At 34.2% G+C, this 23,889-nt stretch overlaps 3 protein-coding genes across 3 annotated transcripts; all 3 read right to left on the bottom strand.

The window, feature by feature from the left end:
• Positions 1-1,517: 1,517 nt before the first annotated feature.
• On the bottom strand, positions 1,518-4,124 carry LOC114423409. Its single transcript, XM_028390162.1, has 4 exons — positions 3,643-4,124; positions 3,464-3,559; positions 2,038-2,210; positions 1,518-1,906 (listed from the first exon to the last, which is right to left on the bottom strand). The coding sequence occupies exons 1-4, from the start codon at positions 3,953-3,955 to the stop codon at positions 1,712-1,714; spliced, it is 777 nt and encodes a 258-aa protein (XP_028245963.1). The 5' UTR covers positions 3,956-4,124; the 3' UTR covers positions 1,518-1,711.
• A 570-nt stretch (positions 4,125-4,694) lies between these two features.
• On the bottom strand, positions 4,695-8,005 carry LOC114424604 (E3 ubiquitin-protein ligase XB3-like). The gene is made up of 7 exons (XM_028391473.1): positions 7,888-8,005; positions 7,680-7,751; positions 7,239-7,360; positions 6,988-7,119; positions 6,423-6,530; positions 5,754-5,997; positions 4,695-5,141 (listed from the first exon to the last, which is right to left on the bottom strand). The coding sequence occupies exons 1-7, from the start codon at positions 7,981-7,983 to the stop codon at positions 4,935-4,937; spliced, it is 981 nt and encodes a 326-aa protein (XP_028247274.1). The 5' UTR covers positions 7,984-8,005; the 3' UTR covers positions 4,695-4,934.
• Positions 8,006-10,322: 2,317 nt separating this feature from the next.
• On the bottom strand, positions 10,323-23,821 carry LOC114423408 (dipeptidyl-peptidase 5-like). The gene is made up of 18 exons (XM_028390161.1): positions 23,463-23,821; positions 22,778-22,965; positions 22,046-22,150; positions 21,862-21,933; positions 21,274-21,421; positions 20,262-20,344; positions 19,532-19,587; positions 18,637-18,773; positions 18,459-18,552; positions 18,105-18,170; positions 17,807-18,029; positions 12,328-12,429; positions 11,986-12,071; positions 11,776-11,898; positions 11,307-11,376; positions 11,125-11,216; positions 10,880-10,984; positions 10,323-10,808 (listed from the first exon to the last, which is right to left on the bottom strand). The coding sequence occupies exons 1-18, from the start codon at positions 23,819-23,821 to the stop codon at positions 10,695-10,697; spliced, it is 2,223 nt and encodes a 740-aa protein (XP_028245962.1). The 3' UTR covers positions 10,323-10,694.
• Between the last annotated feature and the right edge of the window lie 68 nt (positions 23,822-23,889).

The raw sequence follows: 23,889 nt of genomic DNA, 5'->3' as shown, positions 1-23,889 counted from the left end.
ATTTTTGGTGTTTTGATCTGATCTTGGATGCATCTTTAAGTTATTAAATATGCTATTTTGATGAAGGAAATGTGATGTTTATGCTATTGTAAAGCTTAGATGGTACGTGCATGTTGGTAAAAGTGATTGGTGCTCACTTTGGTTGGAGTATTCTCTCATTTGTCTGTTTCTACTTTCTATCCATTATGTTTGATGTTATTTAATGAGTTATGGTGTGTTAAAAATAAGTGGTTGATTTATGTTGACATGAGATTGCAGTTCATCATATAATTTTAAGAATTTTTCACAATAATTTTGTTCAAAGAATTTGAATTAAACCTCTCTATGTTCATTGTATGGTAGATTTTATCTTAAAATCAATTGGTATTAAGTAAAGTTGTCTAACCATTATGTTTGATGTTATTTAATGAGTTATGATGTGTTAAAAATAAGTGGTTGATTTATGTTGACATGAGATCACATTACATCATATAAAAAAAATTTCACAATAATTTTGTTCAAAGAATTTGAATTAAACCTCTCTATGTTCATTGCATGTTAGATTTTATTTTAAAATCAATTGGTATTAAGTAAAGTTATCTAATAGATATATAAGTTGTATTCCGAAAATTGACACAAACGATGTGAGACTTTCTAACAGATATCAAAACGTGGATAAAGAATTAAAAGAGGACTAAATATATGTTAATATTATCATTTAAATCACTCAATTTTTTTTTCTAAATTTTATACTAATGTTATTGATAGATTGCACTTTTAGGAACTTATTTACATTTTTAAAATTTTAGAAACTAATATTTTTATGCATTTTAGAAACTAAGATGACAACACTACGCTTCTATGAGCTAAAATAATGATTTACTTTTTATATTAACAATTCACGCCTATCAAGCTCAATATACTTTTACTCTGTATAAACATAGCTAAAATGATTTTATGCTTGGAGGAGCATTGTGGGAGCTCTTGAAGCTGTGGTGTTGGGCCTTAGATGGTGAACTAGAAAGAGGAAAGTGGAGGAGAAATAAAAGTTTTTCTTTTTTACTCTTAATTCCAAAGAATCAAACAAAAAAGGGCCTAAGGCCCACTACAACAATGGTTTTATTTCAAAAGTGAAGTTGCTGAATGGCATTCCAGGTTGATATGTTCGGGAATTACTTTCCACCCAACGATTTTCTTGTACACCTAACAATTTTTCGTTTTTTTTTTCAATCCGTATGTCCGTACAAATTACATATTTTTTATTTATATATATTTTTAAAATGTTTTACAAATTAATTTAAAATTAATGACCCATGCAAGATTTCATGATTTTCAAATTATTAACACAATACTCTAATCAACTGAGTTAATAGGTTAATCATATTATAAAATAATTAATATTGCTATATAACACTAAAATTTTTAAGATATATTTAATACACATGTAAATTTATATAATAAATTTTATGACAATTAATTTTGTAATAAAATACTGGAATAACTGGTGTCAAATGAAAACAAAAACTGATACGATCTGATTTTCCATGTTAAATGTCTTCTCATACTAAATATGGAAAGATGTTATTGTCTTTTAAAGGTGTAACTATGATTCACCTCAAAAGTAAAACGTTGAGGAGTTGAAAGGATACAAATTTCTGTTCATCAAGTCAATATTTACAAGGTAGCAAAGAATATGTACATGAAAAGCATGAAACACCCATACATAGACAAATCAAACAGAAGGACTAGACCTGAGAACCTTCTCAAGCTTCTCAGCTTTAATGTAATCATTGTCATTAAGGGGTCCAGCAGGAAAAGGTGTGATTTCCACAATGATATGGGGTGTTGGGAGCTCATCAAAAAGAGCTCTCACATTGTTGCAACACACACTTTCTCCATGAGCACTTTCCCTACGGATTTGGCAACCCTACAATGGTTGTTTATTAGCAGCATGTAAGTCAAGCATGTCTTGCATCAAACTATATTAAATTATGGGTAAAAATAAATCAGATAAAAAAACAGACTGGCAATTGAAACAGGACAGAGGGAAATTCCAACCTTGTGAGAGGTGGCATCAACAAAGTGATCATCATCTGATAATAGAGATGCAATAGCTTTAAGAAGACGTCGCCCCTCGAGCTTGGATGGGACTCTATAGTTTCTTCTAAGTGTACCCTTTGTTGTGGGATGCCATTTACTAACAAGTTTCCTTCCGTTAGCAGCTTCTTTTGCTGATCATTTAAAAAATACACATAACTGAACACATGCACTTTGAAACAACATCAAATCATCAATAATGAAGAAAAAACATGGATAAGGAAATACATTGGATTTGCATGCATTGAAAGTGTCAAGAAATTACAGATTTAGGGCAAGGGAAAAATGAAAAGAGAAAAAGGCGACTAACAATAATAAACAAAATACAATAGACTAGCTGTATGATATTTTAATCCAGTAGTCCTATTTAAGCAGATATTTAGGTCAAGGACTAGTATTACTAGTACAAGCCTAAAGCCACTAACAATAAGACCAATAACCCTAAAATGTTCTAACATTCCCCCTCAAGCTTAACCTTGTTACAAGTACCAGTAATCCCATAACAAAAGAACAAAGACCATCAATATTTAAACCAACTCAACTGATCTCATCTGAACAAAGGAAACTAGTACCCCCAATCCTACAAAGGGTTGAAGTTGAAAACCGCTTGATAGGATAGGTCATATGGATCTCCATTAGCTTGGGACTTTTTTTAGGGAATGAGAACCAATGTCTGGTCGAACCAAACTTCCTTCTTTCTCTTGCTTCCCCACCTGTGACTAAGGGAATAACAAAACATTGGAAACATCCTTGGAAGATAGCCCATTGCTTCTCCTCAGCACATGTCCCGAGCATATGAGATTGTTTCTAGAGTCCTCAACCTATCTCCTCAGTGGTCCACTCAACCAACAAACTGGTCTCCAAAACACGAGTCAAGTATCATAGAACCCAACAGCATACCATGGTGTGACATGGTTGACAAATAACCATGCTCCTTAAGCATATGACAAGGTTGAATCTCCAGGTTTGTGTATATGGAAGAACATTTGTTGAGAGAAGTCAACCCCTTAAATGAATCTCAGTATTTCAAGAAATTGGTATGTGATTCTCAGCTGGGGATACCCTGGGTTCACCCAAAAAAGCATCATACTACCCATTAATAACCTCCTACAAAGTCTCCAAAACAGTCAGATATAATACCACCCAAAAACACAAATGGGGGGGCTCCTTTACTACTATCCAAAAGTCTTCATTCTTCAAACCAATTACTAAACCATAATGGCCTTCATAGCACAAACCACAGCAGAAATATCCACACTTCAATAAGAAGTTATCACTTATACAGGGAAAATGAACGACAACAACAACAACAACAACAACAACAACAACAACAACAACAACAACAACAACAACAACAACAAGTATATTAGACATTAATTGGACAGACCTGGTTTTCCTAGTATGGTCTGGGCCCATTTGGAGAATCCCAAGTCAGTAGCAGCAGCAGGAGCAGATTCATCATTAGTATCCCCAATTTCCAAATCTGAAAGAAAACAAACACCTAACATACATAAAAAAGAAGCAAATTTCCAAATGAAAAAAAAAGTAATGAATTTATTTTCCCACCTGAGACAAGTGGGTTGGCTTGAGATCCAGCCAAGCCAGCCTTGAGGAGGGCATAGAAGATGCATAGCCTTCCAGCCCACAAAACTGGAGCCTCAACCAAAGAGGCATTCACACTGATACTCCCAACTCCCTCTCTTCTTCTTCCACACACTGAACTACTTTTACTCCAAAAAACCAACCCTTTCAGTTTCAGGGAAATTCCACAAGGAAAGAGGGATTTGGGCAAAAGGGTCACCGGTGATGATGATGATGAGGGATTATTGTGAAGAAGAGAGACGCAACTGAGTTGCATAAGGGATACAGAAAGAGCCATTGCTTTGCCAAGTTGGGCCAACAAATCAGAAATCACAAATCGCAAACTCAAATAAACACACTCTCTCTCTCTCTCTCTCTCTCTCTTTCTGTGAGAGCTAAAAAATGATATTTTTTTTCCTCGATCCACTTCCTGACGAGTGACGACGTCGCATTGTATACTAGTTGTGGGGTCGAACCATGCTTCGGAGTTCGGATAAGATGATCATTCATCATCTATGTTTGCTATTAACAATGACTACATACATAGTCAAATTCGGCCGTGGAATTATGAGATACCGCTAAATTGATGGATGAAAGATAAAATTTTAAATTTAAATGTTGAATGTGAAAAAAAAAATTAATTTAAATGTTGAATGTGAAAAAAAGTGTATTAGTTAGTGATAAATTAATTTTTAAATTTTATAATTTAATATTAAATTGATTCTAAAAAAATATAATTTATTATTAAATTAATATTTAAATATCATAACTTAATGATAAAATTCACAAATTTAAAAACATAATTAATTCATTATACATTTTATAAGATTAAATTTATATTTTTTTTATTTTTTAAGAGAAATTAAATTAGGATTAATTTGTCACCACATCAAACTTCTAGAGTATGAATTTAAATATTTATCCATTACAAAATGATATCTTAAAAGAAATGATGATAAAAAATATGATGTTATATCAATATTAATAATAAATCATTGATATCAAACTTTAATTTTAAAAGTATAATTTGATGTGTTGAAAATATAAATTGATGTGACAAAAGAAAATACTGTTAGGTTCTCTATATTACAACCAATGCTTATATAACATTTAAATTTTATTTCAATATACGACCTAATAATCTCTCTGCAGAAATACATAGCATGTGTATCATTCTAAATCTCCCCCTACTGAGAAACCTTGATGCCTTCATGAAAAAATACAGTAGTTAATTAGTCTTCAAGGTTCCTCACTCCTCCCTTGATTCACTGCTCTTGTTACTTAGTCTTAGCAAGTAACCGAACGATGTCACCACGGCAAAATGGACAAACTGGTTTAGAATTAGAAGAGCGAGGTGCATCAATATCACTTTTCTTTTGGCATAGCCTCATGATACAATGAGCACACATTTCATGGCCACAGGGTCTGACCACAAATGTGCACACTCGGTCATAGCAAATGGAACATAACTCCTTTTTGCCGGCCTATGTAAAGAGAAAACAACCAACAAATAAATCATGTATCATCTTTTCTAGACAAAATGTTCATTCATTCCATGTAATCCAGAAAAACACCAGACCACACATGCATTGACATGACACATTAATGTGACTATTGCATTTTAAATCCTGAAAGCCTATGAATGAAGTAATTGCTAGAAGAAGAAAAAAAGAAGCCTATCAAGTGACAAACATACCAAAGACTACATGCAGATGAAATAGTATTTTTGTGTAATTTTTTAAGTGTCCCAAAAACATTCTTTGGGACCTCTACCAAGGTATAGTCTTTAACCAAACTAAACAACAAAGTGCATAAAAGTAAAACTTAGGTCCTTTTTGGACAAACTTTTCCATAAGCATTTATAAGAAGATAAAATGCATTCTCTATCAGCTAAAATCAATTTATGTACCTTAGTTTTTGGAGAAGTTAAATGAAAAGAGCTCATAACTGATTTTAGCTTATGCAAGAAGTTCAAATCATTTTACCTTCTTTTCTTCTTTTTTTTTTTTCTTTCTATAAGTTTTTATTGATAAGTTTATCCAAACATACCCTTACAAATCTTAACTAATATCAGTCAAGAAAGAAATATGGTGTACCATAGAGGCAATATTATTGTTATTTCTCTCCGAATTCCGTGATGATCGTGGCTTATTTTTGGCTTTCTGCCTCTCCTTGTTAAGTTCTACCAAGGCCTTTTCCAGTAAGGCCTTTGTTTTCTTATCAAGCTCTCTGATGAACCTTAAATGGTTTGGCCAAACAAGTGATGATCCCGACGTAGAACCTAGCAGGGCAGCACATTCCTCCTGCCCGTGCTCCAGGGCAATTGTGTATGGTGTATTCCTGAAAAGAATCATTTAAACCAGATCTTTAAGAATTATGGAAAGGACAGAAAAAATAAGTCTGAAGTAGGAAATCAGATTATCAGTTGATATTAACCAAGTTAGGACAAACAAAATCTTTGATGCAGAAAATTTATCATTAATGTAAAATGCACACTATATGTGAATAGTGAAACTCAAATGCTTCTGACACAAAGGATATTATAACTTTTAAGTTAACCAAGTAAAATATTGGACCAAACTGATCAATAAGTATTCTTTTCCTAAATCTTATTTGAAGATATTTAGGTGCTCAATACTATAGATATGAAGCACAAATTGTAGTACTCAAACAGTTTCCAAAGTTGTTTCTTCGGCCAATGAAGTTTAGTTTTAAATGTGAAGGAAACAAATTTAAAATTAAAAATCAGACATTTAGTTACTTACCCATGATAATCAAATTGAAGTCTATCAGCTCCCCGAGCAAGCAAAATCCGGATACAGTCCAAGGAACCACTGCGGGCAGCCAAATGAAGTGCTGTGCCTCCACAGTTACTGCATATGTTACTTTCATTAATCTGAATGAAAAGCCATCAAAACTCATACAAGACTGATTAATTAATAATGTATACTAACTCCATTCCTGTGTATAAGACTCATTTTTTAAAATTTGTTTCTTTTTTTATATGACATTTTAATTTTGTCTGCCTCTCTGGTTTTAATTACTACAAATTAATTAGATAAATTTATTCTGTATCCTATGAGGATTGGAGATGACTAGCATACATTAATTAATCAGGTGGAAAAAGTAAAAGAATCAGCCCAATAGTTTTAAAAGCAATGTTGAAAAAATATTACAAATTGTTAACAAATTTAATGCTACTTAGGTAAAAATTAACCAACTTTCATAAGATAGTAACATCCAAGGGTGTGTCTGTTTGTTTTATGTCAATTGGCATTGGCATTCAGGTGAGCAAACAGAAAAAATTCAAATACAGGCTAAGACAATTACCTAGTTCTAGCACAAAGAATAGCATCATTGTCTAAAAGGGCATCAACACATTCAGATTGTCCTTTGAGGGCTGCAAGATGCAGTGGGGCAAAACCGTTAAAATCTCTCGAGTCGACAAATCTTAAATATCCCCTGACAAATCCATTGAACAATTATGCATCACCACTCATAATTTTGTATGTTCTTGCATTCATCCATATTTGTTGTTGTGAGTTTTTTTTGTGTGTGTGTGTGGAAAGAGTCTAACTAACCGAGAATCTTCAAAAGCTGTGAAATGAGCAGCAAAAAGAATGGCTTTAAGGCAATCTACGTGGCCATGAGAAGCTGCATCGTGCAAGCAACCTCCTCCATGTACAGAATCAATCATGAATACCTGAAACATGAATCACATACCTCCAGTATAAGTTTACCACTATCACTACCCTAACTAGGAGATCAACTTCGACAATTTTTGTATTCTTTAATTTTTATTTTTATTTTCCAAATTGAATGTTGTTTGTATATCCCTTGTCAAGAGCAAGAGACTAATCATTCAAGGTAACGAAGATCTATTTATCAAACACTTAATCACACGCTTGAGGGACATGATTATTTGACAATCATACAACATCATAGTGGTACAAGTGGCAAGTCGAATGTTCAAAACATTCAATTTGAAAAAGAAAAAAAACAGTACAAAAAGAATAACATACATTTGCTCCAGCCTGGATAAGCTTTTTAACACAATCAATCTTTCCCTGCTTTGCAGCATACATCAACGGGGTCTATATCAAAGGAAAAAGCCATATGAAATCAATATAAAGCATATAAGAAACAAAACTAAACAGGGGGTAGCCTAGATAGTGCAAAATTCAAAATAGTACAATTGCAGTTAGAGATAAACATAGACTAGAGAGGCACCTGATTATTGTGATTCACTATGTCAACGTTCATATTCCTGTCCAACAACATGGAAAGAACCTGACAATTAATTTTTAGGGAAAAAAAAAACACCATGATCAATACTCAGAAAAAGGCATGCAAAAGAATAATTTTAAATTCTCTTACAACATGATCTTCTTATTAATTAATGATGCTGCTTTCTTACTAAAAAAATAAATTATTTATTTTTTAATGTTTTCAACATATTGAACTTATTTAATATTTTTTCATAAAGTATTAGTGAAAAGATTTAGTGAGAAATTATTAGGTGTCAAGGATTGATTGATGAACATGGATGAAGTGGTGATCCTCAATCATCTAGTGATTACTTGAAGCAAAATTCATGTTTAAGATTCTAACTATGCTACCCATCAATTTTCATCCCACTCTTTTAATGTTAGTTTTTTTTTATGAAAAACAATCTTTTTTTAGCGGTATAAGATTATGAGTAACAAAATTCTCATTTTCGAATATTAGTATAACTACATATTGAAGACTTGACTTTAAAACCATTAATATATTAAAGTGTAATAATCATGAGCACGTTAGTTAATCTACACATGCGTGATAATATTCTCTTAATTTTTTTAGTATAAAATCATTTATGAAAGTTTTATATACGTGTATTTCCAACATTTCTCAGAAATAATATGGCAAATATATAGTACATACTTGATCTAATGCACCTTATTTCATAATTGTTCTTAAAACAAATTTAAACAATTTTAATTTCCAATAAACCTCCTTAATTTGATACTAGTAACGATTATAATATGGGAAATAATATTTCATAAGTGTGTATGCGTTTAAAATAGAATATAATATTTCAATGTAATATAGCGCTTCTAATGATATATGAATTTTTTTTTAACAATTCTTTCAATATCTTCAATTCTAAATAAATCAAGACGCTATATCAATCGAAGAAGTTTCCTACACACCACTTGAAGACTATGATTTTTCTATTCCACTAGATCACTTCCTGAATTCAAATGTACACAATATCAGGCATTTAAATAATTTTAGGGAAAATCATTATCCAAAAGTAATCATTGAAATTATTAAAAATTATAGTTATATGATATATATATATCTTAGATATAAAATTATAAATTGATGATAATAATTATTATGTTGCCTTAATGGCCGTAAAGCATTCCAGAAAACCAAGGAGTAAAGGAACAGAAACAACAACAACCTTGACCTGACCAGTGGCAGCAGCTACATGCAATGGTGAGAGTTTTTGATCATCATCAGTGGTAAGTTTCAAAACATTGGGATCTTCCTCCACCATGGCCTTAACATCCTTCAATTTTCCATGAGCAACTGCATAGAACAAACCATTATTGTCCTTCCTCCTCCTGCTGCAGCTGCTGCTGTTGCTGCTGCAACTGCAACCGCTACTTTGCCCCATTCCCATTGCTAAATCGTTCACGTTAACTTTGTAAACATTTAAACCATATATATCTATATCTATCTATCTATATATATATATATATATATATATATATATATATATATTGAGTAACTTGTCATATAAGTTAAATATTTGTCATGTGTGCACTTATTATGTAATACGTACATGCATGGTTGAATAATAATTATGCAATCATTATATTTTCTCATGTGTATTGTTCTGTCAGTCCGTTGTGCATGTTACAATTAATTAGTTACACTTGTAGAAAAAGATAAGACTTATTGGTTAAATACGATTAAATTTATTCTCCTCTTTTAATTTTTCTATTTTGATTATAATTTTTTTAAAAAATAGTATGATTTGTTTTTCAAAGTAGGAATTAAACACAGAATTTATAACACTCACGCGTCAACCAAATGAGTTAGATCTTATTTTTTATGGTTTTAAAGATAATCTTTAGAAAATTGCTAAATCTTACGAAATTATTATAGATGAAATTGGTGCGAAAATGGACGTGGGCATATGACTTTTATTTTGGGTGAACCCGAGGTTTATATCTATTACTAGAAATCAGGGATTTAGTTACTAAAATTAGGGATTTAATTTATTCTTATGTATTTATTATTGATTATTGATACTGTTACCCTCTTGGGGTATTGGTCGTCTATTTTATAAGGAGGGACCATAAAATGCAACTTCTGCTACACTCTTTCTGTATCCACAATGATATCTTAAGAATTCATATATTTTTGGTGTGGGAAAAAATATGATACTTTTTTTTTTCCTTTTTAATAACAGGAAAGAGTTGCCATGCAGCATGGTAAACAATTTTGAAATCAACCATAGAACTTAAAACATCATGATTGATCTGCAGTTCGGTCTACAGATGGTTTCCACTATATGGAATTTTTGGTTAGGAAATAAGGTTGGCCAAATGAATCTTATAAGGTTTGGATTCAGCTTAATTAGTTGCACGAGTTGTCATTCTTAGATAAGATAAAAACAATTAGACTATCATTGCCGAAACATAATAAAGTTCAATACTATGAAGTTTATCATCACCCACTTTATCCATGCATGACAGATATCATAGAAAACAAACATATACGTACAGTATCTGCAACACACTTTCAAAATATAAATTGATAACTAGGAAACAAGATAACAAGATCAAATAGAACTCCAAGATAATATATATAGTAGAAACTCAGCACACTCTGGACAATGCGCATTAATATAGGGCTACTATGGCTATGTGCCAGAAGAAGCTCATTGGTGCAATAACACTTCCAGTACCTCACAAAGATTGCTTAAAACTTGCTTTGACAAAGAAAGCCAACACCAGCACCTCTGAAAAAGTCATTCTCAATCAATCAAAGTTGTCAATTTTGATGGGATTAATATCATCAGCAACATTGAAGTGTCCAACCAATCGTGCAAAGAAGACCATTTGTTGCTCAAGAGTAAACTTAATGTTCTCAGCCTGCATCCAACCCATTATTGATTACATTCACTATTTCATTCTAAAAGATAAATAATTAAATTGGCGCATACCTTCCGGAAACCATGTTGTTCTCCTTCGTACTCAACAAGAGCAACTGGCACACCCTTTTCCTTCAGAGCCTGGTAAATTTTCCGAGCTTGTTCTGGGGGCACAACCTGCATTGTGTAAGACATATTTATCGGATTAATTTTTATCAGTAATATAGAGTAGATTTAGGAATAAGTTGACAATTTCCACTCCAGAGTCCTTTAAGTAATAAATATGTGAAAGGAAAATAGTTGCAATTGTTGCTAACCTTGTCATCCAATCCTTGAAATAAAATAATGGGACAAGAAAATTTGTCAACATGATTGATTGGTGATCTTTCATAGCACCCCTTCTCACCTCCTGCAATCAATTAAGGAATAGACTGAACATCAAATCGAACAAATAAACCAAAGAAATAATAGGTACCTTGAATGGTCATCATTGACTTACCACCTAGTCTATCAATGTAATGAGATTCAAATTTATGAGTTTCAGCTCTCAGCATGTTAACGTCAGCTACCTGTTTGAGACACCAATAGGAAAATACATACCATTATAAGGACAATGAATTGTTAAACCTTTATTCTTTGTTAAAGTTATAAGAACATGCACTACGTTATTCTTGATTTTGAAAAAAGGCTGGCTGAGAAAGGTATATGTACTATCTTATCTGTAAGCAACTAAAGGGGTTATTAAAATTAATCACCAGAAGAATATTCAAGTAGGAAAAAAAAAGATTGTTCACGACAAGTCAGAAAAATGATTAAGTAGTGAAACAAGTGACATGCTCCAATAGCCAACTAAGGTGAACTGATGACAAGTCAGAAATTCATGAACCCTATTTCATGGTAAAATGATTAAGTAGATTACTATAATCTTAAGGAAAATGTACTGCTAAGGTATCAGAAGTTGCACTCACACCATACAAAGAAGCCCCAGCCTTAAAAGTTTCTTTAAAAGCAAGAGCAGCTAAGGTGGTATACCCACCAGCAGAGCCACCTGTAATACAAAGTCGCTCCCCATCTACCTTTCCGCTGTTCACCTACATAAGAGATTATATCATATAACCACTCTTATACCACATCCATCAGCCACAAATATTAGAAAAAAATTAAAAATAAAAATATACCAAATATGTTGCACAACTACAACAGTCATTGACATCAACTATTCCCCATCGTCCCAAAAGCCGTTCTCGGAACTCCCTGCCATAACCTTCCAAATAATATTCCAATCAGACAATTTGACTTACATCTTTTCAGTAAGTGAAATGATTACAACAGGCTGTAAGAGAAGAAAGTTAAAATAGTGAATCATAAACAACCAAAAGCTTGTAGGATGGCAAAAAAACAAACAAATAAACAAACTAGAAAGAATTATCAGTCCTAACTACCGAAAACAAAAATATGGGGGAGAAAGGATAGTGCAATTCAGAAATTAGAATAAATTTTTCTGGATGTGAGAAACAAACCTGTGCTTCCACCATAATTAACATCAACGAATGCCCAACCCCGACTAGTCCAGTACTGAATGCTCAAGTTTAAAATTCCACGTGTTTCAGCAGTTGGTCCTCCTGAAATATTCAAACAAAATAATGAAAATATAAAAGTGCGTTGTATGAAGTCATTACTCATTAAGAGAACCCATGCATAAAAAGTTTGCCAAAACAATTACGTCCAATAAACAATCAAGTACTAAAGTATTTATCAATTCAAAATTTGATTTAATTAAGAACATTTGACAAACTTGTTTAAACATATTGAACTCTTACTATGGTCTCATAGTCAATCCCAAGCCCAGATAAGGGAGGAGGGTTGTGTTAGACCCTCGACAACCAACATAAAACTTGTTAAAACCACAAACATGAATTACTACAATAGATTTGTACTATGCAAGGTTATTAACTGGAAGTAACACGATGTATAACTCGAGTACAATGTTTAACAAGTTAGAGTCATTGGAACAATGCCCAAATGTGGGTTTGTCTTTAAAGTCAACAGTTTCCATGATGCCTTTGTTCTTTCCCTTCTTCTTGGTTTTGTCTTCAATGTCAACAGTTTCTAGGATATCTTTGTTCTTTCTCTTCCTCTGGGATTTGTCTTCATTTTCTTGTTCTTTCTCTTTTTGTAATCAAATGGAACCACTTCAAAGTCATCGCCATCACTCAGCTTCCATGGCTTATGTGTTTTATTTATTCCAGATGACATAAAACTTGAGTTTCTATTGGACTCATTACTTTTCTTCAGCTCATTCACACCCTTTCAAATAGGCACATATTTCTGTATAGATTTGACATAGATGGTATTTATACCACCTACACATGTTACTTCATCTTGACTCAAGATATGTTTGTGTTCTCTTTCTACTTTCATGATGGTATTTAGAATGTGTATACCACCGGTTTCATGGCAAGGCAAATGATACCTGCGTCACAGCTTAAATACTATGACTTGTATGATTTCGTGCTCAAAAGTGGACAGATTTTTAAAACCCTGTCAACCATATGGATTCATAACAAGAAAATCTGACTCTGCTTATGTTCCTAAGTCATACAAGGAAATTCACATGTATAAAATCTATACACTTCGGGTGGTATGCACATTCTAAAGGTCATCCCAAAAGTAGAAAGAGAGCACAAACATATCTTGAGTCAAGATGAAATAACATTTGTAGTTGGTATAAATACCATCTACATTGATTCTGCACAGAAATATGTGCTTATTCTAAAGGGTGTGAATGAGATCAAGAAAAGTAATGAGCTCAATAGAAACCCAAATTTTTTGTCAATTGGAATGAAGAAAAGAAACATGAAAACATAAGACAGGAGCTGGGTGATGACGATGACTTTGAAGTGGTTCCACCTGACTTTGTGGTTCCATTTGATTACAAAACCAAGAGAAAGAACAAAGGCATCCTGGAAACCTTAGACAAAGGAATGAAGAAAAAGCATGAAAACATAAAGTCAGTATGTATTCACCAATGTAAATAAATCAAAGTCAGTATGTATTCACCAATGTAAAGTCAAAATTAGTATTGACAGTTTCATTACAATGAACTCATAGCCTCCATAATATTCAGCAGTATTAGTATAAAGGTCTAATATTTTAATTGTTCGCAATCTTTTTCAAATCAACCACAATATCTCAATTATCATGTACGTTGATCATGAGATACTGAACTACATATGAATTAGTTTCATTAACCCAATGAATCAATGGTTACAATCTTGTATTTATAGACTAATCAGTTAGAACAGCTAACTAACTCTAACTGACTTAACTGACTTAGTAACTAATTCTTAATTGACTAAGCTAACCCAGGACTGCAATAGAATAACTGCATGTCCTTTACAATACACCAATACCCCCCTTCAAAATCAAGGAGGTTGAGACTTGGAGGAAGGATCAACCACATTGAGTTTGCCCTTGAGAAGCTAAAATCTGGTTGGAGAGGGGCTTGGTGAAAGCATCAGCCCATTGATCAAGGCCAGGAATATGATGCACAATCAATTGCTTAGTTAGAACTCTTTCTCTGACAAAAAATACATCAATTTCCATGTGTTTTGTCCTTGTATGAAGTACAGGATTGTAGGCTAGAGCTACAGCACTTTGATTGTCACAAAACACCACTCGTGTCTTGAAGGAAACACCCAATTCAGACAAGAGCGTCTGTATCCATAAAATCTTAAGCTGTTACTTAAGCTAAGCTCCGGTATTCAGCTTCAGTACTTGACCTGGATACCACTTGTTGCTTACTTTTTTTTTTTTTGGTCAGCAAAGATAAATATATATTATATAAGAATCTAAGTACCAGAGGTACCGTGATTACAAAGAGACCAGTAAGATGGTTCCCATGGCCAGACTAGGACAGTCTCGATGGGAACCAAACTGGATAAAGAAATTATACAGCTATCAAGACCCTATGACTTCTATCCTTATCTAACAGCAAAAGCCACTTGTTGCTTACTTGACCACCATGAAATGAGATTGGGCCCTAAGAAAACTGCAGCTCCAGAGGTTGACCTCTTGTCATCCACAGCAGATGCCCAATCAGCATCACAAAAGCCTCTGATAGGAAGTGGCTGAGAGGAAATAGCTGGTTTCAGTCAAAGGCCATAAGAGAGAGACCCCTTTAGGTACCTTAGAATTCTTTTAACTTCTGTCCAGTGAGAATCCAAAGGATTAGACATGAACTGACATACTTTGTTAACTGCAAAACTTATTTCTGGTCTAATAACAGTAGTGTACTGTAAGGCTCCCACAACAGATCTGTAGAAAGTGGGACCAGAAAACAGATCACTGTCAGATTTAGACAACTTGCAGGTAGTGGTCATAGGTGAGGAGATAGGCTGAGCCTGTCATCTTGGTTTTCTGCAGAAGATCTCAAATATACTTGTTCTGAGTGAGAACAATAGATCGGGCATAGACTTAACCTCAATTTCCACGAAATAATCTAGTTTCCCAAGCAGCTTAAGAGGAAAACTGGAATTTAGTTTAGAAGTAAGATTCTGAATCAGAGTACAAGAACTGCCAGTGATGATAATATCAACATAAACCAGAAGGTAAACAGTAAGAATATGAGTTTTGTAGACAAATAAAGAGGGATCACACTTGCTTGCTGTAAATCCAAACTGCAGTAATGCAACTTGTCAAACCACTGTCTAGGGGCCTGTTTAAGCCCATAAAGAGCCTTCTTGAGCTGACAAACTAGAGAACGATCTGAGTTTTCAAAACCAGGAGACTGTGTCATATACACAGACTGTTCAAGGGTACCATTCAGAAAAGCATTGTTTACATCCAATTGGAAAAGATCCCAATGATGTGTCAATGCCAAAGTGATGATGAGTCTAATAGTGACATGTTTGATTACTGGAGAAAAAATTTCATTAAAATCAAAACCTTGCACTTGATGAAAGCCTTTAGCTACTAGTCTAGCTTTATAACTGTTGAAGAGAACCATCTGAATTTTCCTTTACCCTGAAAACCCACTTGCAGTCAATAATAGCTTTTCTGCCAGAAGGAAGAGGGACTAAATCCCATGTATTATTATTAATGAGAGCAGAGTACTCTTGTTGCATTGCTTGGAGCCAATTGGGATCAGAAATAGCATGCTTCACACTCTTAGGTTCACAATGAGTTAGAAGAAGAGTTGGGTTAATTTTGGGTTGAACTATGCCAGACTTTGATCTAGTCCGCATAGGATGAGTGTTAGTGCTGGTTGTGGGCAAAGATGAATGAGCAAGGGTAGTATATTCTGAATGCTCAATAGAGGTAGATGCAGCGTTAGAGACATTAGGAATAGAGATATCAGCTGAATGTCCAGTAGTTTCAACACTAGTATCACCATTACCACCAGTGGTTCCACCATTAGAAGGTAAACTGCTATCAGAATTGTGAATCTCAGCAGAAACAGAACGATCTATAGGTATAGCACTAGAATCAATTGCAGATTGAGAAGGGACAGAATGTTCACCAGAAGTAGAATTGTCAACAGAAAGATTGGGAGAAGGAGTAGGTGAAGAGGAAACCAAGGGAATAGACTGGAGACTACAATGAGTAGATGATGACAAGGTGCTACAAGAAACTGAAGAAGATCCAAACAAATCAGTACGGAGAAAGGCACTTCTTTAGGAGTAGATGATGACAAGGGGAACCTGATTTCATTAAACACCACATCTTTGGAAATAAACAACCTTCCTGAAGAAGAAAGGCACTTGTAGCCTTTGTGTGAAGAAGAATACCCTAGAAAGAGACACTCTTGTGATCCGTAGTCCAGTTTATTGAGCTTCGTGAGCTAAGAGAAGCACCTCAACTTCTGCAATCGGAAGCGATTCGAATTTGCTTTCTATTACAGAAATCACTGAGTTGTAACCTCGAGGAAGACCTTCGAGCAAAGCATCCATGTGTTATTGAGGAGAAATCAAGCTTCCAACTGACACTAACACATCTGCAATCTCTTGAACCTTAAGAAGAAAAGCACACATTGATCTATCCTTCATTGAAAGAGATTGCGACTCAGTACGGAGTTGTCATGCTTGAGCTCACGTTTGCTTGTTGAAATACTCATGAATCTTATACCATACTTGATACAAGTGGATGCTTCCAAACAGCGTGATAAGATCGACTTCGAGAGCATCGACAGCAGCCATGTGAGGAGGATTTGATCTTGTTGTTCCCACACTTCAAACACCGGATTTTCATGACCGATTTTGCGATTGGTATCGGAGAGGAATCACGGCAGAATCACCGGATTCACTACGAAGCGTTGAAGCCGGTGTGATTTAATCACCGGTTCAATTTGCTGTCGCCACAGCAAAAAATTGGAATCATCAAATTTTTCGGCAATCGAATTAGGGAATGCGGAAGAATAGGAAAATGCAGAAGAGGAGGGAAAGGGATTATGCAATTCTGCCAAAGTTGGACCGAACTAGGCTCTGGATACTGTAATAGAAAAGATAACAGAGGAAAGAAAGGGGAGAAGAATTAGTTTCATTAACCCAATGAATCAATGGTTACAATTCTATATTTATAGACTAATCAGTTAGAACAGCTAACTGACTTAACTAACTTAGTAACTAAATCTTAACTAAGTTAACCCAGGACTGCAGTAGAATAACTGCATCTCCTTCACAATACTCCAATAAAAGTCAGTATGTATTCACCAATGTAAAATCAAAATTACTACTGACAGTTTCATACAATGCACTCATGACATCCATAACATTCAGCAGTAATAGTATAAAGGTCTAATATTTTAATTGTTCCCAATCTTTTTTACATCGACCACAATATCTCAATTATCATGTATGTTGATCATGAGATATTCAACTACATATGAATTCTGGTGGCAGGGGGAAGAACCCACTCCACAGGCTTTCAACATCTAATTGGCCAAATGAATTAGAATATGAAATAGAATATGATCAGTCCAGATACAAGACCCAGATTTACCGTGGCTCTTCAATAATAATGGAGGCTTTTCTTCTTCACTAGCTTGGAAATCAGGATTAGTTGGTGGATAAAAGTATGCATAAGCATTTTGACCAGGAACTTCAGTTGGGAATTCAATCAACTCAGGTTTACTGAAGTAAGAACTATACTTCAAACTATCAGGAGAGGAGGACCAAATAATGTTGAAGTCAACTGCTTTTGATTTATCATTATCTAAAGTCACCTGAAAGCAACGGAGTAATCAGGGGAAGCATTGAAATAACTAAGAAGGAGAATGATGGGGGGAAGAAGGAAGCACCTTGGCCACTGATGATGGATGAACGGCAGATGCTCCCTCCACAAAAAGGTAATTATTACTAGAAGTCTGCAATGGCATGATTGCACAACAAGACAGTTATTGCACTTTAAGAATTTATTTAGACCAAAAAACAAAAACAAGGAACTAAAAAAAACTTCGTACCCCATTGCTCAGAGGCTCTTCGCTATGCGAAGGTATGGGGGAGGGATGTTGTACGCAGCCTTACCCTTGCATATGCAAAGAGGCTGTTTCCGGATTCGAACCCATGACCAACAAGTCACCAAGGCACAACTTTACCGCTGCACCAGGGCTCGCCCTCAAAAAACAAAAACAAGGAACAATTTTAAAAATTACAATGTTATCTATATCTGTGAAAGGGATATCCAGCACAGTTAATTTTGAGCCCTTCACATCATCAATAATTCCAAGATATGACTTCCCCTGCTGCCTGCAAGCACAACCAAAACCTTGATTGCATGCACCAGATTGGACCACAAGAGAGAGACTTTCAGGTAGCAGACTAGGAATTTACCTGTAACTGCAAGCAATTAAGTTTTTCCGTGTATGACTTTGAAGAAATTCATAAGAATTCATACCAAAAATCCACAGTGGCCTTGCAAACTCAGCTTCCAAAGAATAAACAGGCAAGACCTTATTCTCAGACTCAATCTGTAACCGATTATAGAAGATAGAAAAAGAAAAATAAAAACAATCAATTAGATATTTAGCTCCTATTCTATGTCCAGCTATAAAATGCATTCAAGCATGAACAGATTTTTGCACAAGGGAATTCAAGACAAACCAAAAAGGAACAGGTCATTATATGTAAAGTGAAATATTAAAAACAAGCATTTGTATTATACTGTGACAATAGACTAATAGAGATATTCAACCTCAGTGACAGGTTAATGCCCAAAAAAAGCCAACTAGAATATTTTCCACTACATGGTTTTTATATAAATATTACGTGGCAGAATGACATTCAAAACCCAATTGTTTTCAGGGCACAAATCATATGAAATTAGCTTTAGTTAACTCTGAATTATATTATTCATAATAATAGGATTCTCTTTGACATCTTAATTTGGAAATATCAAAATTGGCTTCACACACGCACACATGCCAAAATGACAAATCATAGAAACTCGGTTAAAAACAACAGAGTCAAATAGGTAGTGGGAAATTCACCTAGTTAGGAACCTACAATATAAAAGTTTGAACTTGTTCAATGAACTTTTTACAACATAATAACAATTTGTGTTCCACCAAGCCTCCAAAAAATATATATCTCAAACATGACCTTCCATGTGTATTTAAAATTAAAGTATCAATGCATATTTATCGATGCAGAAATTACAGAATCAAACGTAAATGAAACCCACTATATATAATTCATGTTTTGCAGAAATAAACAGGGAAAAAATTACCCATTTATGGAGATTCCAGAAACCATTTTCCCTATCCGTGATGAAAAACAGCTCTCCTGCATAGTTAAATTAAAAAAAAAAAAAAAAAAGTAAAGTGAACCAGAATGCACAGAAAGATCATAACAAATGTTTTTGTTGGAATCAGTAGTAAGCCTTGAATTAATAACATTCAAATGTGAACAGAACCCATGAATGAATGATATGCTGTAGAAGCATTGGACAAAAAACCTGAAGTAAAAGCATGTTTTACACAATTGAAAAATAAGATATCATAAATTAACATAGATGAAGGATCATGACCCCATATCTGAGGTTATCATGACTTGAAGATCACTTACAAAAACAAAAAAAAGAGGAATGCTAGCGACACTTTCTCAAACACTCTCTTTTCTAACACTCTCTTCATGATTCATGATTAGCTGAATATATTGAAAATCACCAATTTTTGTGGGTCTCACTTTTAAATCAGGAGAGAGAATCATTAAATGAGAAGCATGACCCACCAAAATTGATGATTTTCAATAAATTTCAGCCAACTATGGAGTGTTAAAGAGAGTGTTGCTAGCATTCCTCAAAAAGAATCACGAATTGATGATCTCCAGAAAACCTTTAGTCAACAAAACTAAAATCTTGAGAACTATTTTTGGTTCTATAAAACTGAAAAATTCCTTATTTTTTTCAAAGGAGAAGAGGAGGATAGGGAGTTACAAACATTGCCTAGTTTATGTACCATCAGAAGACCACTTGGGCTCAGTTGGAGACTCCACAAGTGAAGGATTATTCCCGGCAACACATACCCGCTTGTAGATCTCTCTGCATGGAACCTTAAGATGATTAGGCTTCAAGTTGAAACATGGCATATAATAAGAAAACAGAAACTCCTACTATCATATGGAACTTGGAAACTAGATCCAGGACATAGAATTAAAGACAGAAATGGAGGGAAACAGGAAAAATCTTCTAGAAGAAGCAACTATGCATCATCCAGTCAGAAAACATTGCATGAATATTATGAACTGTATCAATACCAATAACATTGAAGAAGTGCAAAAGTTGAGATTTGAAAAGTACATATGCAAATCAAGTATCACTTTTTCTCCCTTTCAGGGTTAAGAAAACATGTGATGTAATTTAATCAACAAATATTAGACATGCATTGTGTGATTCAGAAAAGAACTGAATATCTGCAAAAGTATCAGTTGTTTGCATTAAAAGAAATTACTACCTCCATTCCTATATATAAGAAACAAATGGGAACATTTTTTGTTCCTAAATATAAGAAACATATGACCACCTTTAAATGTATTAATTGCTAATTTCCTTCTATACCCTTATTTATTGTAAAGATTACTAATGAGATAAGTCATACTCATTGGTGGAAAAAGTTATCCCTTAAAAAATGAGTAGTGTCATTAAATGCAATCACCACTTAAACCTTTTGATTCAATGGGTATTTTTGGAATAAAATTCAAATTTATGATATTATTAATTAAAGTTAACCAAATTAACTACTTTTATTGGTCTTGATGAATTGGGTATTTGTTTCTTATATATAGAAACAGAGGTAGTATATCATATTCACCAGAGAGAGAGAGAGAGAGAGAGAGATTGTATCATAGATAGACTAGTAATCAATATGAAAAAAACCAAAGATTATTTCATTGTCACCTCAATTAGGAGACCTATAAGATAAACAAACAATAATTTTTCAAGTTACAACTATAATAAAGAGTTCTACTCACCCGTTTTCAGAAATATAGCCAACCCATAGTTCTGATTTATCCCATGGCATGTTGGGATGACTCCACTGAATCCAAGCCATTCTTTCACTTTTTGGATCAAGACGCGGGAAAGCATAGAAATCACTCCCGCCAACTAGTACTTGTGGTTCTGAACGTCACGCAATCTAGTTAGACATAAAATATTGATTGCATGTTGAAAATAGCCCTCAAGCGAGAATAGCAAAATTAATGAAAGCATTTAACAAGCAATAATGAAACACTTATGATCTGTTTGAACACATTTAACAAGCAATAAAAACATAATAAAAGTGTTTTTGTTTTCATTTCTTGCTTTCGAAAATAATTACAAAAAATTATTTCATGTTTTCAAAGATTTATATAGGAAATGGTAAAAAGAAAAGAAAAAATGTTTTAAACACTTCCAACATAAATCTTTTAAAATAGCAAACAAAGTGAAAACAATAATGTAATATATTTATAATTATTTTCAGAACAGAAAATGTTTTTTCAAACTGAACAGACCTTTATTTTCTGTATTCATTCAATCTATCCACGGGTTAAACTCACTAGTAAGCCATAAATTATTACCCTGAGCATCCTTACTGCCAAGTGCTATAGATACAATAGTTGTAGTTGGATTTTGACTGCTCTCGCAACGATCTGGCAACAAGATCATACATTTAGGACCAAATAAATGAATGTTTTAACAAGTAAAAACACTGGGAACATTCTGACATAAGCCTTGAAGATAAACTGATTCTGGACTGCTTACCTTCCCTTACACTAATAAAACGGTTAAAGCGTACGTCCAATATTCCATCAGCATAGCTGACTACTGGGCCACCATAGTCTGGAGTGAGAGGTATGGGAGGCACATCTGCCATGGTACAAAGCATAAAATTTCCAGCACTAATTAAGAAAATTGCTTCACATACACTTTTGTGAATAACACCCCACCAAATCAATATTCCCAGATAGACACTAATGAATCTGTATATGTTACCAAAAGTTAAATACAAAGAAAACAAAAATTAATGACAATATACAACAGATATAAGAGCAAGACAACACGTCAATTCAAAAGGGCCACAAACAAAAGGCATTTCAGCTACATTTATGGAAAGGGGGTGGATTGGAGGGGCATGGAATGGAATGAAATTAGTTGCCAATGTTAGGATTACTTAAAATAGGATGAAATGGAACAAAAGCTGCTAGAATCTATTCAATCCCATTCCATCCAATCTCTATCTTTCTTTCGTCCAACTTTGCCATTGTGAAATGGAACCAACTAATTATTGACTAATCTCCTTACATTTAAATCACTTCTCACTAGTGGAAAAGAAAATTTTCAACCATTACATCATAAAACATTAACTTCATTCCTTTGATCTTTTCCATTCCATCCTACTAAACTCTATTCCATTCCACCTGTCAATAACACACAATAACATTGTTTTGGAAAATATGGCACTGGAAAATGAAAATTGATGCTTGTAATGCTCACCAAGAGAACTGATGGATTGCTTGTACAATCTCTGATCTTTGTAATTTGCAAAGAAAACAACATCGCCTGAAACTGTGAAAGCACCACCTCCATACTCCTGAGCCACTGTTCTAACTCCAAACTCCTTAGGAGTAATGTCCACAGCCTCACCTCCTGGATTTTCCGGCTCAACAACAAGAACCCCCCGTCTGAAAAAACAAAAAGGGTCAATGTGCAAACTCTAAAAGTTTAAAACTTTCACCTTTTCCCCACTTCCAAACTCTCCAAAAGTACTTTTTTTTATCAACAAGTTCCTCAGGTACTCTTGAGTCTTGATACTGCTTTCCAATTCGATTTAGAGTTCTATCTTGGTAATCAACATAATAATAAAGGTTTGCAATAAATGTTGACATAAGTTACCAAGGTAAGAACTCTAATTTTAATCCGAGAACAACATCAAACCACTTAAAAAGCACTTAAGGAACTATATCTAGGTTTTGTCTAAACAAATGACCGAAAGGGACACTTTGTGTGTTCGGGTGACCATATACAAAATTAACTTTTAATGAAATTAAGTTTGTAAGAATGATTTTGGTTAAAACTAATTTCAAAAAGTGAAAGCAAACATTTAAAAATGTATCTAAAATCAATTCTGAATTCTGAACTGGGAACCAGTTCTCCAACATGAAACCATATATGCACTTACCCCGATTCTGCTGGCCGTGATTCCAGCCAAATAAGGCGGCCGCGGCCGTCGACGGCGGTGCCGCCAAGCCTCTTGGAGGCGCCGGAGACGACGTCAGTGGTGATGGGGGACTTCCAGGAGCCATATGGTGCGGTGATTCTCTCAGAAAGTGAAGGGATGGTGGTGGCTGCTGAAGAAGCCATTGCCCTTTTGCAGTTGCTGCAAAAGAAACGACGTCGTTGATGGGTTTTTTCGAAAGAGACCAACTTTGTGGTGAAATGGTTGAAGGAGCGAGTGAAGAAGAAGTTGGAATAATAAGGTGATGAAGAAGAAGAAAAGCGAGTAGTGAGAGTGAGAACGGCAATGGCTAACGTGGCCATTCTACGTTATTTTAGTACCTTACTGTTTCGATTATATACCATGATAAAAGAAAAAGTACTAAATTTTT

The sequence above is a fragment of the Glycine soja genome, chromosome 8, assembly GCF_004193775.1.
Source record: "Glycine soja cultivar W05 chromosome 8, ASM419377v2, whole genome shotgun sequence".
Classification (NCBI taxonomy): Eukaryota; Viridiplantae; Streptophyta; class Magnoliopsida; order Fabales; family Fabaceae; genus Glycine; species Glycine soja.
Note: the sequence above shows the minus strand (reverse complement) of the source record. Positions and strands in the feature narration are given on the sequence as shown.